Raw genomic sequence first — 12705 nt, 5'->3', positions numbered from 1 at the left:
ATGCCATTTTCTCTTCAAGTAATGATGAAAATGTGATTAGATCTTCATGAAAAAGCAGTGCCACACAAAATAAATTTTTAAATCAATTTTGGGGTTAAAGTCAATTTCTACAGGTTTTGGCAGGAGATTGGATAATTTGTAGTCCTTAGAATAATGGCAGATAAAATTAATATTTGTAGCCATTTAAGCCACTTTGTAGTCACTTTGAGACCTGAAACATCCTTAAATATGAGAAGTAAAAAATTTCAAAAAAGCTGAAACAAAATCTGCTCTAATTGATATTTCGGAATTTAGTTTGCTTCATCAAAAACTAGAGATTTTCACGAAAATTTTGGTCCTAGTCTCATTTTGATACGACAGTTTTCACGACCCCTAGGTACTATAACAATTAAAGTCATTCGGTTTAGACATGGAGGCGGCAGTTTTGCAGTTTTTAATGCATATAACCGCTCATTACATTGCCATACGACTTTAACAGTCATGAATTTTTACCATTTTTATTATTTAATTTATTTATGGCTTTTGCGTTCATTATTTAGCAAATCTTTTACAGGAACGTTGTTTCACTTCACTGTATGCTGTACTGCTGTATATGGATGAAATGACAATAAATACTCTTGAACTTGAACAGTGGATCATGACTTTCAAATTAGTTCATCAAGAACATGGGGACACAGTTGGAAACTTGTTAAGGGTAAATTTCGCACATCTTTAGAAATATTTTCTTCACACAAAAATCCAAAGACACATGAAATAAGTTACCAAGTAGTGTGGCAGACAGTAGAACGTCTTTCAAAACTCAATGTTATTTTGGAGGACTTAAGTGGGTAGGACTGGCGGGCTTTGTTGGGCTGAATGATATGTTCTTGTCCAGATTCTTTTAATGTTCTAAAGTGTCTAAAATCTGAACGATATGTTTTTTTTCACATTTTGCATGCGTTGCTCCATGAGTTTTTTTACCTTTTACATACTCGCAATAGCATTATCTTTCTTTAACTGCTGTTACAACATGGTATGTATTATCTTTTTTAGTATAAAGTCAAAGCTCATCAGAAGCATAAACTATACATATTTTTATGAATATTAATTATAGATTAAAATCTGTTTGGCATTCCTCAGTTACTGAAAGTGATGCTTGCTTTTGAAAATTTTCCAAAAATACAACTGTACAAAATGTGTATTGACAGCATGCAGTAACTTGAATGTACAGTACAAAGCATTTAAATTAGACTGTAATTACTCCATATGTACCTTAAATGGATGTTGATGCATAAAATATAAATGTGCTTTAATTAACGATACTGATTAGACTCAAGTACTGCTGCTTATACTGTACTGTAGTTGAGAATGATTGTCTTTGCCCTACTGGTTCATTTTGCAATAAATATTTGTCAAAACTGGCAACGCAGAGTGTGAGCTGCTATAGTAGAGATCATTCTTTTATATGTGTTGTCTCGCCCTTTCACCCTGTTGCTGTTTCTTGTGATCAGGCTTTTAAAATGTTTGTATTTATGATGTGTTGGGCTTAGTTGTTAAAAAAAAAACAAGCACACCTAATTTTTTCTAGAAAATCCCATTCCAGAATGATTTGGGTAAAATGATTTATGTGTACAACTGGCAACTACTGTGGGTGGCTTGTTGCTTAGGAAATAAACCATTAGATTTTTATTTATTTTTCAAAGCCTTACTAAGCAACTAAGGTTGCTCAATTCTAAAAGATGCAGCAGGGTTTTTAATGGGGTACATTCAGATGCTTGCTTACACAGATAGACCACATTTCTGCAAAAAAGATAATCTAGTTAAAACTTATGGAAACACAAGCTGAAGTGTACCCATGTTATCTGGATGTCTTATCCACTTTGACTCAGAGGGGCATAGATATGAAAACAAATGAAGAATTATTATTGTTTTTTTACCCAGCTGAAGAAAGGAAGGGTATAAATTATGTATATTTGGTTTACTGCCTTAATTGTATTTGATAATGTGTAATAGCTGAAACCAATGAGTTTTGAATTGCAAAATCATTGCCTTGTGTGAAACTCTTCTTGATTTTTATTCCTACCATTGAAAATGAAAGTCCATGTTTAATTGAAGATGCATCAGATTTAAATAAAACGGGAGTCAATTCTGTGTTCTGTGACAGACCAGTTCTGTAACATGCAGTTGAGACTACATACGCGTATGAAGTAGTGTGTGTATTTCTGGTCACTATATTACAGGAATAATAAAGCAGAGCCTAAAGATGTTTAGAAAACTGCAACTAAGTACATATGTGGATTATATGGCATGCCTTAGTCTCTCAGAGTCTGGAAGAACTGAACCTAGTTAGCCTTTAAAAGGCAAAATTGTATAGAGGCTTAAAGAAGGTTTGCAAAATCTCAGAATTCAATCAATAAAGTTGATCTATTATAGTCTTTTGTTAAAGAGTGACTTATGTCCTTAAGGGTATTACACTAAACTCAATGGAAGTCCATTACAGACAGTAACCAGGAAACAATTTATCACATAAGGACGTCCTTGGAATCTTGATCAAACCTTTTAGTTATCTAGTTCATGACTTAACAAACAACTACAAATATTCAAACAAGTTAGAAATTTGTAAACAGCACAGGAGATGGCACCTGGGTCTGGGAGTAATGCCATCCTGCCTAAATTAGTATCATTTTTTAATTTCAATTTAAGAGTCTGTGTCTAGATACCTACTAACATTATCTCCTTTCTGATTGATATGTTAACACACAAATAAATCCAAATTTTATATGTATCCAAAAACCTTTACGGTTGATAAATAAACTGTCAAAGTAACCAGATGTTCAGTATTTCCCTAGATAATCTCAATTACCAGACCTGATTTTGGTGTCCTAATTTATTCCTTAAAAGTCTTTAATAGTCTATTATTTATGACAGTTCTGTTCAACAGAGACAACACCTGACCTACCTGATTTCTATGACTGTAAACTTCATGGTCTTTAAACAGTGATAGTCCTATGTCAGTTATCGTCTTTTAGCTATATACTGTAATACCCTAAGCAGGATTGCTTTCACTTAAAAATGTAGTGTTAAGACAGAATATAATAACCTCAGAATCTCACACAAAGAAATACGAAATTTAAATTCTGCTTTTATAAATTTCAGTCTAGTTGTCAGTGTTACTGTCAGTAACACTGATAACTGGCTTTGATATGAAATGTAAGGTTACTAGTGTGTGTCCTATGAAATCCTCTCCTTTCTCTTCCTTCTCTGTTGTCATGGCTGGCTTGATATATAGCACATTGCTCCAAAGAGTACTAATAATTTAGCCTTTAAGTTTGAATAGCTGTTTAGGGCATTCCTGTAGTTCTTTGTTGTTGCCTTATATGTTAGCAGCAAAAATATATTTATGTATATTCTAAAACTGGCATTATACTTTAGCAGATAATTTGAAATATATGTAAAACAATGGGCGGCACGGTGGCGCAGTGGTAGCACTGCTGCCTCGCAGTTAGGAGACCCGGGTTCGCTTCCCGGGTCCTCCCTGCGTGGAGTTTGCATGTTCTCCCCGTGTCTGCGTGGGTTTCCTCCCACAATCCAAAGACATGCAGGTTAGATGGATTGGCAATTCTAAATTGGCCCTAGTGTGTGCTTGGTGTTTGTGTGTGTCCTGTTGTGGGTTGGCACCCGGCCCAGGATTGGTCCCTGCTTTGTGCCCTGTGTTGGCTGGGATTGGCTCCAGCAGACCCCCGTGACCCTGTGTTCGGATTCAGCGGGTTGGATAATGGATGGATGGAAGTAAAACAATTATTACAGATTTTATAATTATAAAACATCCATATGAGTAACCATCACATATTTGTTCTGAGAAAAATCTGGTTGTCCTGTCAATAACAAGATGTGGTGATGGGACTGAGTGTTCTGTGACATGCCTGAAAAATTTTATGGTGGCTATGAAACTGATTTCACTCGTTTGATTTTTCTACAAAGCTTACCAGTTTTCTTTTGCTTATCTATAGACATATGCATGGGTGCAAAGTACACTCCTTTTCATATTACATGCAAACAGAATAGTAAAATTGATTGATGGTTCCAGACAAATTATGTGAAGATAGACCTGGAAATAACAAAATTTTCATTTCAACAAAACATCTTTTTAATGTTTACTGAAAAAAGTTTTTTTAATTGTCACAAACAAGGAAGTAATTACCACACCTTAAATATTGTTTTCTTCCAATAATTGTAACCCATAAAAAAAAAAACTACAGTGAAAGAGGTAACCAGAAAGTCATGTTTTAACCCCTGGGTTTATATGCTTAGCTGGTTATATACATGTTTTACTTTGACATTATGAAGGGCTGTTTAGGAAAACAATATTGGTTCATAAATATATACTGTAAATTGGTTCAGAGATATATATTGGATCAAATGCAATGGTTTAAATATATACATTGGTTTGAATGCATCCGTTCAGATATATACATTGACTGAGGTACAGTGGTTGAAATATAGATATACATTGGTTTGTATAGGTCTTTCCTGATATATATATATATTACATTCCATGATCTGCTTCTCGCAGAGGAGGGCAGAAGAGGGCACCGTGGTGGATGTTTGCCGAATAGCAGACTACCCACAAGCGTTACCTGGTAGGTAACAACCCACACAATACAGGTTACGTTGGTTTGGATATGTACTTTGGTTTGACTACATCCATTCCAATATATACATTGGTTGATATATACAGTATACTGTATTTTGGTTGATATACATACATTGGTTATCAACAGAGACATCCATCCAGAAATATACATGGTTGGAATACATCCATTTAGATATATAGGTTGATTCAGATACTGTATATATATATATATCGGTGTGAAGAGAATGGTTTTGATTTACAGGCAGACACAGTGTAGACATCTAAGTTTAGCATCTCCATTTAGCTTCATCTTTGCTTCATCGTTATTGTCATTATTGTTCATACTTAATACAAGCAGCATATGCCTGTCTGGCGCATTTTATTTTGCAGGCTGTCTTGGTTTGGGGATCCTCAATTTCAAAGCACTTCTGTTTTCTTTCATTATTTAAAATACTTGCACAGATCCTCACCTCCTCACCATGCTCCCCCACTTGTCCTGCCCATTCCTCTTGCTCCCACTCTCCCTGCCTTGACAGATTCCCTCTCAAAAGCTGAGGTATTAGAAAGCATTGATCACAGCTGCTGCACATCCCCTTTTCCACTCCATGAAACGTTAGTTTATCATTGACCAAAAACCACGTAGTGATTTCTGGTATTCCATATTGGTAGCATTTCATTAAATGACAATATATGTCAGGAATGCTAAGAGTTCTGTTTGCTGAAAGGACAACCTTCTTTATGGAGGAAAACAATTGAGTTGTGTGTTTTCTTGTGAATGCTGATCAGTAATCAGGAATGCGGAATGATCAGAATATTCTGGATTCACAAATAACTGATGTTTTACTTTTTTTATAGTTAAACTGCCCCACAAACACACACACACATAAACTCACACATCATCAGATGCACACACTGCTGGTTAAGTGAGCTTTCTCTTGTGTTACCGAAAGAAAAGACTACTACATGCCCAGAGCATTGCATTCCTTTACTTGCAAAGCATGAGTTCACAAGTCTGTGGATTTCATATACACAAAAATATCTTACCTTAAGAACATTTTTGATTGAAAAAAACATAAAAGGTATTACTTGTCCAAATACTTTTGAGCATAGCATACAGTAGATAGATGAGTCGATTTTATTAACTTCACTTAATAGTTAAAATGCCCACCTCCAGTACAGAACATCAGTTATTTGTGAAGCAGGAATAATCTGATCATTCTGAATCACTGAAGAAACCACGCTCATTGATTTTTCTGTGCACAAAGAGTGTCCATACTTTATTCCTTCCTGATTTGGAATACTCTTAAATGAATACTGCCTATAAGGAATTAACAGAAATCACAGTGTGGCTTTCCATCAACGTTTCATGGGGGAGAATACAGGGGCATGCAGAAATGTTCATTCCCCTTGAAAGTCAGCATAATTTTCTGCATAACAAAAGATTTATACACATATTTATCCATTCAGTATTTTAATGTGAACTGTTATGTTGTAACAATATATTTACAAAGTAAAAATAAACCATTTTCTGTAGATATACTTTGGACATGTATTGTTGCAGCATAAGAATTCACATTTAAATTACTGAATGAATAAATAAATATGTGTATAAAGCTTTTGTGAGGCAGAAAAATGTGAAGACTTTCAAGGGGACTGAATACTTCTGTACACCACTGTAAGTGATTACCTGTAACAGATACAAATATAAAAGGAAAAAAATACAAAGTACAGGGTGTTTGGATGCGATTGCTCTGTGTAAAGACAGAAGAAAGCAAAAAAAATAAAAAGAGACTGTGATTGAGATATTTGGTCAGCTGTGGAACTGGTGCATTCAGTTAGTCAAGATCATCTAATGATGATTTCTGTTATACCTTACTGGCAGTGTTTCATTTAACAGCAATCCAAATCAGGACGGGAAGGGGAAACTGGAGCTGCATGGTTGGTTCTGAAAGCTGATCAGTAATTAGAAATACAAAATGATTAGAATATTACCGCTTCACAAATAACCAATGTTTTCTCTGTATTTTATAGTATAAACTACCATCCCTCAAAATACAAGCATCATTAGATGCACATAGCAATGATTAAGCAAGCAATCTCTTGTGTTAAAGAGAGAAGTAAATATCCAGAGTGGTTAGTAGGAAGAGAACTGGCATTCTGAATCAGAGGTTGTTCCATTATCCGGATGGAAGGTCAGTGCAACGACACAAGCTAAGTGGCCGGTGGTGTATGCAGCTGGTATATTTTAATGAACAGACTGGAAAGAGCCAAGGACCGGGATTGGTTCCAACCCCAGTACACTAAGTGGCAGTGGTAATATGGTATGATATGGTAATCCAATCGGGACACCTGTAGGAGTGGAGTCCAGACATGTAGTAAAGTCAGAGTCCATGGGGATTGATAGAAGTCTCTGTCGAGGAAGTGCTTCCTCAGGGACACAGCATGACACCGGAAACATTCCCAGGTCCGGCATAAAAGAAGTCTGGTGCGTCACATCAGGGAGTCAGAGTCGGGTGGTAGCAGGCTACACTCAACAGAGGTAAAGAAGGAGGAAGGATTGTGTGATTTGTGTATTGTTATTGTGGCTGATTACTGGAGTGAAGAAGTGCCTTGTGAGAATAAATATCCGTTATTTTACTACAGTAATGTGTGATGTATTGCTGTGTCTTGGGTTTGGGGCTCAGTGGAGCCCCCTTATGGTCACAACTTGCAAGGCATGAGATTATGAAAGAATTCAATCTCAGAAGAAATTCAGTCATTTAGCTAGTTTGGCTGAACTTCCCTACTTGATCAAGGGTGTTGTCATTTACTAGTTTCTCTGAAATTTTACATATGCATGGGTTAGAGTTGCCGTAAATAAACATACATTTTTACATCATGTTTTCTTGATAAATCCTTACTTTTGGATGGGTTTAGGTTAATTGGACATTCTAAATTGGCCTGATGTAAAGGAGTATAAGTGCACCCTGTGAAGGAAATTCGCCCTACCCAGAATTAGTTCCTACCTAATGCCCTCTTCAGGCATAATCTGCACTGGATTAGGTACAGTAAGTTTAAAAATAAATGTCTGGTTCAGACAGCTTTTTTAGAACTGTCATTCTAATGTGCAGTTGGAAACGCTGTAAATGGTGATATGTATGCCTGAAAACATGTTTCCCTTTTCTTTTTCTTTTAGATCTGCATATTGGAGCGGCAAATATTTGACTTTTTAGGATACCAATGGGCACCGATACTAACAAATTTTGTCCACATCATCACAGTGATACTTGGTCTCTTTGGAACAGTTCAGTTCAGACCTAGATACGTAACTGGGGTAAGTAAAATATGTTTGTATAAAAATAATTGTGTCAAAATCCAAAAATTGCCTTGACACTATTAATATAAAAAACAATATGAAACTTTAATTTCAGAGTAAAATAAACTATAATTCAAAACAGATACCATATCTTTATTCTATATATCCAGTTTATTTATGTTAAGCTTATATTAAAATTCACTAACCAATCTAAGTGTTAAAAGCCTTGCACAGTGGATCAAGGAATGGAAGGTCATGTAAGGGAAATTATGTTGTGTTTATGTGCAGGGTCTATTCCTCAGAGGATACATGCCTACTATTATTCTATCAAGCATTATGAAAATAAGTGACTTAGAAGCAGCAGTACATTTTTAAGTGACTTTTTTGATACATTTTTCTTACCTTTCAATGCCTTACACTCTGCTCACCTTTTAATGAATTGTCCTGGATTGGTCTTTTCTCTTAATATATCCAACTATATTAATGTGGATAAGTGTCAGGATCTATGCATGTTATAGCATTTTTATTCTGCTTTTCTATTATTTGCCATTTTTACTAATTGTTTTGGTGATTTATTGATCCTTTCGTACAGTTAGATTATATTTTCAGGCTCAAGGCAACATGTGTTGAATGGGTACAGTGTCGATCAAGCACTAATTTGCCTCCAGCATTGACCCCATGTATATGTGCACTGGTGTGTAGTGTTATTGCAGCCTCTTTTTATAAAGTAATTGCCAGGTGGGGAAAGATGCTACTCATTTCTGCAATTATTTAATTTTGAAAAATCAAAGAAAGAAATATGTTTTTTTTGAAGGAAACACAAGTTTGAGCCTTAAAATGTTTAATGAAAAAGTAAAGAAATAAATTAAAATCTAAGTGTATTTTTCAAATTAATTTCAATGAAGTAACATAGTATACGATCAAGCAGATAAAATTTGCAGGATTTCTGCAACAAATTACCTCAAAATCAATTTAGAAAGTATACCAAAGAAATAAAAAAAGAAAAGAAAACATGGAAAAAAGAAGAATTCAACCTCCATCTGAGGGAAAGAGAAAAGAAGGAGAGCCAAAAGCAATAAAAAAAGTATATTTTTTCTATACACGAACACTTAATCTAAATTTTTTAATTAAGTCTTGCCATGTTTTAGAAAATTTTTTGACAGATCCTCTAAGTAAGACTTTTTCCAATTTCAAATAATTTAGAACATCAGTTACCCACTGAGATATAAAATGTGGATTGGGATTCTTCCATTTAAGCAAGATAAGTTTACGTGCTAGTAGTGTGGTATAAGCTATTACAATCAATTTGTCTTTCTATACTTTAAACTCCTGTGGGAGTACACCAAAGATAGCTGTTAATGGGTCAGGAGTGATTGTAAGTCTAAGGCTGTTTGATAAGTATTCAAAGATTTTTGTCCAAAATTATGTTAATTTTGAGCATTTCCCCAAAACGAATGGTCTAGTGATGCTGGAGCTAGATGGATCTTGTCCATGATACATCTTGGACAATTCTTAACAAGATAAATATGATTGATAAAAGATTTTAAATTGAATTATTGAGTGGTTGGTGCATATGGTGCTAGGGTGTATTCTATATATGTCTGACTTTAACTCCTTTCCTGAGATGTTAATTAAAAGGTTTTTTCCCCTTGTACCGTGATATAATTGAAGGAACAATTCTTTGAGATGTTTTTATATATTGCTGAGAAGCTGTCTGAGTTTTCAAGACTAATCAGTAATCAGAAATAGGTGGAAGGTGCGGAAAATCCAGGTTATGTTTCTATTAACACAATTTGTAATTTGAAAATAGTGGAAAAAATGGTGTTGCTGGTAAGATATATTTGAAGCATAATTGTTTCTAAAATGCAAATAACGTATCTATATGCAGTAATCCCTCGCTATATCGCACTTCGACTTTCGCGGCTTCACTCCATCGCAGATTTTATATGTATGCATATCTAAATGTATATCTCGGATTTTTTGCTGGTTCACGGATTTCTGCGGACAATGGGTCTTTTTATTTCTGGTACATGCTTCCTCAGTTGGTTTACCGAGTTGATTTCATACAAGGGATGCTATTGGTGGATGGCTGAGAAGCTACCCAATCAGAGCACGTATTACATATTGAATAAAACTCCGCAATGATATACGATATGCTTCCCGTGCGGTGCTTCGCACACTTAAAAGCCCAAACAGCACGTATTGATTTGTTTTTTTTTCTCTGTCTCTCTCTCTCTCTCTCTGACATTCCCTGCTTCTGACGGAGGGGGTGTGAGCAGAGGGGCTGTTTGCATGTTTGCACACTGGCCTAAAGGATATGGACACTCCTCTGAAAAATGCTGAAAGACTACCTTCACCTTGTGGCTACTTTGTCGTATGCTTCGCATACTTAATAGTCCGAACAGCACCTATTGATTTTTGATTGTTTGCTTTTCTCTGTCTCTCTCTTTCTGTCTCTGACATTCTCTGCTCCTGACGCACACTCTTTTGAAGAGGAAGATATGTTTGCATTCTTTTAATTGTGAAACGGAACTGTCATCTCTGTCTTGTACTGGAACACAGTTTAAACTTTTGAAAAAGAGACAAATGTTTGTTTGCAGTGTTTTAAAGTCACTGTCTCTACAGCCTCCTGTGTTTCTGTGCAAATCTGTGACCCAAGCGTGACAATATAAAAATAACAATATAAACGTATGTTTTTTACTTCGCAGATTTTAACCTTTTGCGGGGGGTTCTGGAACGCAACCTCCTTGATCGAGGAGGGATCATTGTATATTAATCCACAGTATTTTCCATAGATAAATACTTAGTAGATTTGAGAAGGTTGAAAAAGTAATCATCCTGTAGAGGAGCAACATGTAAAAGCTTCTCTGCCTTGAAGTGCACCCTACATTGGTTTCATATTGTGAGTGATTCATGGACAACTGGATTATTTGTCTGTTGACTGAAGTTAGTATTTACTGAAGTGCAAATCAGGGCATTTTTCATGTTGAAAAAGATATCTGTATTTACTTGTGATGTTTACCTCTAGATATTTAAATTGCTTTGATGCAATAAACAGATCGATGTCCAGTCTTATATGATGTACTGGAGAGATCACTGGAAAAAAAGCACACTTTTATTCAAATTAATTTTCAGTCCAGATCTCTTTTGAAATTTTGCTAATGCATTAAGGACTAATGGTAAAGATATTTGTGGGACTAATATATTTACTACCATATAATTTGTTTGCTTGTGATATTTTTTTGTTTTGAGTCCTTTGATAATCTTCTTTATCTCTGATGTATTTAGAAATTGAATAGACAATGACTCGTTGATTATTGCAAAAAACAAATACGATAGAGGGAACCCTTGTGAAGTATCACATTCTCGTTTGAAGAAATTTGAGATCATGTTGTTAATACAGACGAGGCTTCAAGACTGGTATAAAGTAATTTTATTCATGCAAATATATTTTGGTCAAACCAAAAATTTTTCAATGGTGTGAACAAATAGCCCCTAGACTTTGTTTCTGTGTCAAAAGATAATAAGATTTTTGGTGAGTTAGATTTTGTGGGAGAGTATATTACATTAAACAGATGATAATGGTTTGAGGCTAATTTTCTCCTTTTAAAAATCTGATTTGGTCTTGTGATATTACAGAAGGAAATATTTTCTCAATGTTTCTAGCTAAAACTCTGGAGAATAAAAATTGGTCTGTATGATGCATATTGTAATAAGTCCTTATTTTTCTTTGGAAAAATATTAATTAATGTTTGTTGGAATATTTGAGATGAAAGGTAATTTTCTCCAGCTGCTATACTTTATGAAATCTCATTGGGTAGCCATCAGGACCTGCCACTTTCTCACTTTGGAGTGAGTTTATAGCATCCAATATTATCTGAGAGTTTCAGAGGTTTGTCAAGTTCTCATACACTTGTGCTATTTGTATTGTAGCAAAGAACACCTTACATTGTGTCTCGAGTCCTTTAAACTGAGGAATGTAAAGACTTGCTACTCCTTCAATGTGTTAGTTATATTTTAATGATCTATGATTATATCACCAGTTGCATTGGTAATTTCTTTTATTGCATTGTAAACTTTCTGATTATGGAGTTGTTGAACAAAAATTTAATTCGCCTTCTCTCAATGTCCAAAAGAATGATGCCACGATTGAGTTATTCAGTTTCTGTTGTTGCCAAGAGATTAAATTCTGATTGTAGAGCGTATTTTTTCATGTAAAGTCTATAATTTGGAGGCCTGGCATATTCTTGATCTATTCTTGAAATCTCAGTCATTAACTCTGATGGCTTCTGGGTCTCCAATTTATTTTAGTGAGAGAGATATTAAATAATGCCTTCAAAGTTTCCCGCAGCATTCCTGCAGAAACTCTGAGGATGGAACTTGTCTCTAGAAAATAATCGATTTATTTGGAAATTAATTCTATAAAGAGTACTTCTGCTAACATCAGGAGGTTACGACCCCAGAGAGTGTGGGGCATAATGATCTGAGTTCCAAAATAAGAGGAACGTGATCAGAGATAACAATGGCATCACACTTGCAAGATTTGATAATGGGCAGTACATTTTCCTTTTGCATACTGAAGTTGCAAATATTTAACTTTTTAGGCTGCCAATGGGCATCAATACTAACAAATTTTTTCACATCATCACAGTGATACTTAGTATCTTTGGAACATTCAGTTTAGACCTAGATATGTAACTAGGATAAGTAAAATATTTTCATATACAAACATACTGTATGTGCCAAGACCATTAGATGATGTGCTGTATGCAACAAAATCATTTGGATTTTTTAAGGG

General features: G+C 35.0%; 1 protein-coding gene across 4 annotated transcripts in view; it reads left to right on the top strand.

Moving 5' to 3' along the window:
* nkain2 (sodium/potassium transporting ATPase interacting 2) overlaps positions 1 to 12705 on the top strand; it is a 1134729-nt gene that overhangs the window by 538353 nt on the left and 583671 nt on the right. For 3 of the 4 annotated variants that reach the window (XM_039748406.1, XM_039748405.1, XM_039748404.1), the window contains exon 2: positions 7788 to 7925. The exons of the other annotated variant lie outside the window; for it this stretch is intronic. In XM_039748406.1, coding sequence (XP_039604340.1) covers positions 7788 to 7925 — 138 coding nt within the window. The remainder of the gene's footprint in view (positions 1 to 7787; positions 7926 to 12705) is intronic. 4 annotated transcript variants of the gene reach the window in all.

The sequence above is a fragment of the Polypterus senegalus genome, chromosome 3 (genome assembly GCF_016835505.1).
Source record: "Polypterus senegalus isolate Bchr_013 chromosome 3, ASM1683550v1, whole genome shotgun sequence".
Taxonomy (NCBI): Eukaryota; Metazoa; Chordata; class Cladistia; order Polypteriformes; family Polypteridae; genus Polypterus; species Polypterus senegalus.
This window is presented reverse-complemented; position numbering and strand designations above follow the sequence as displayed.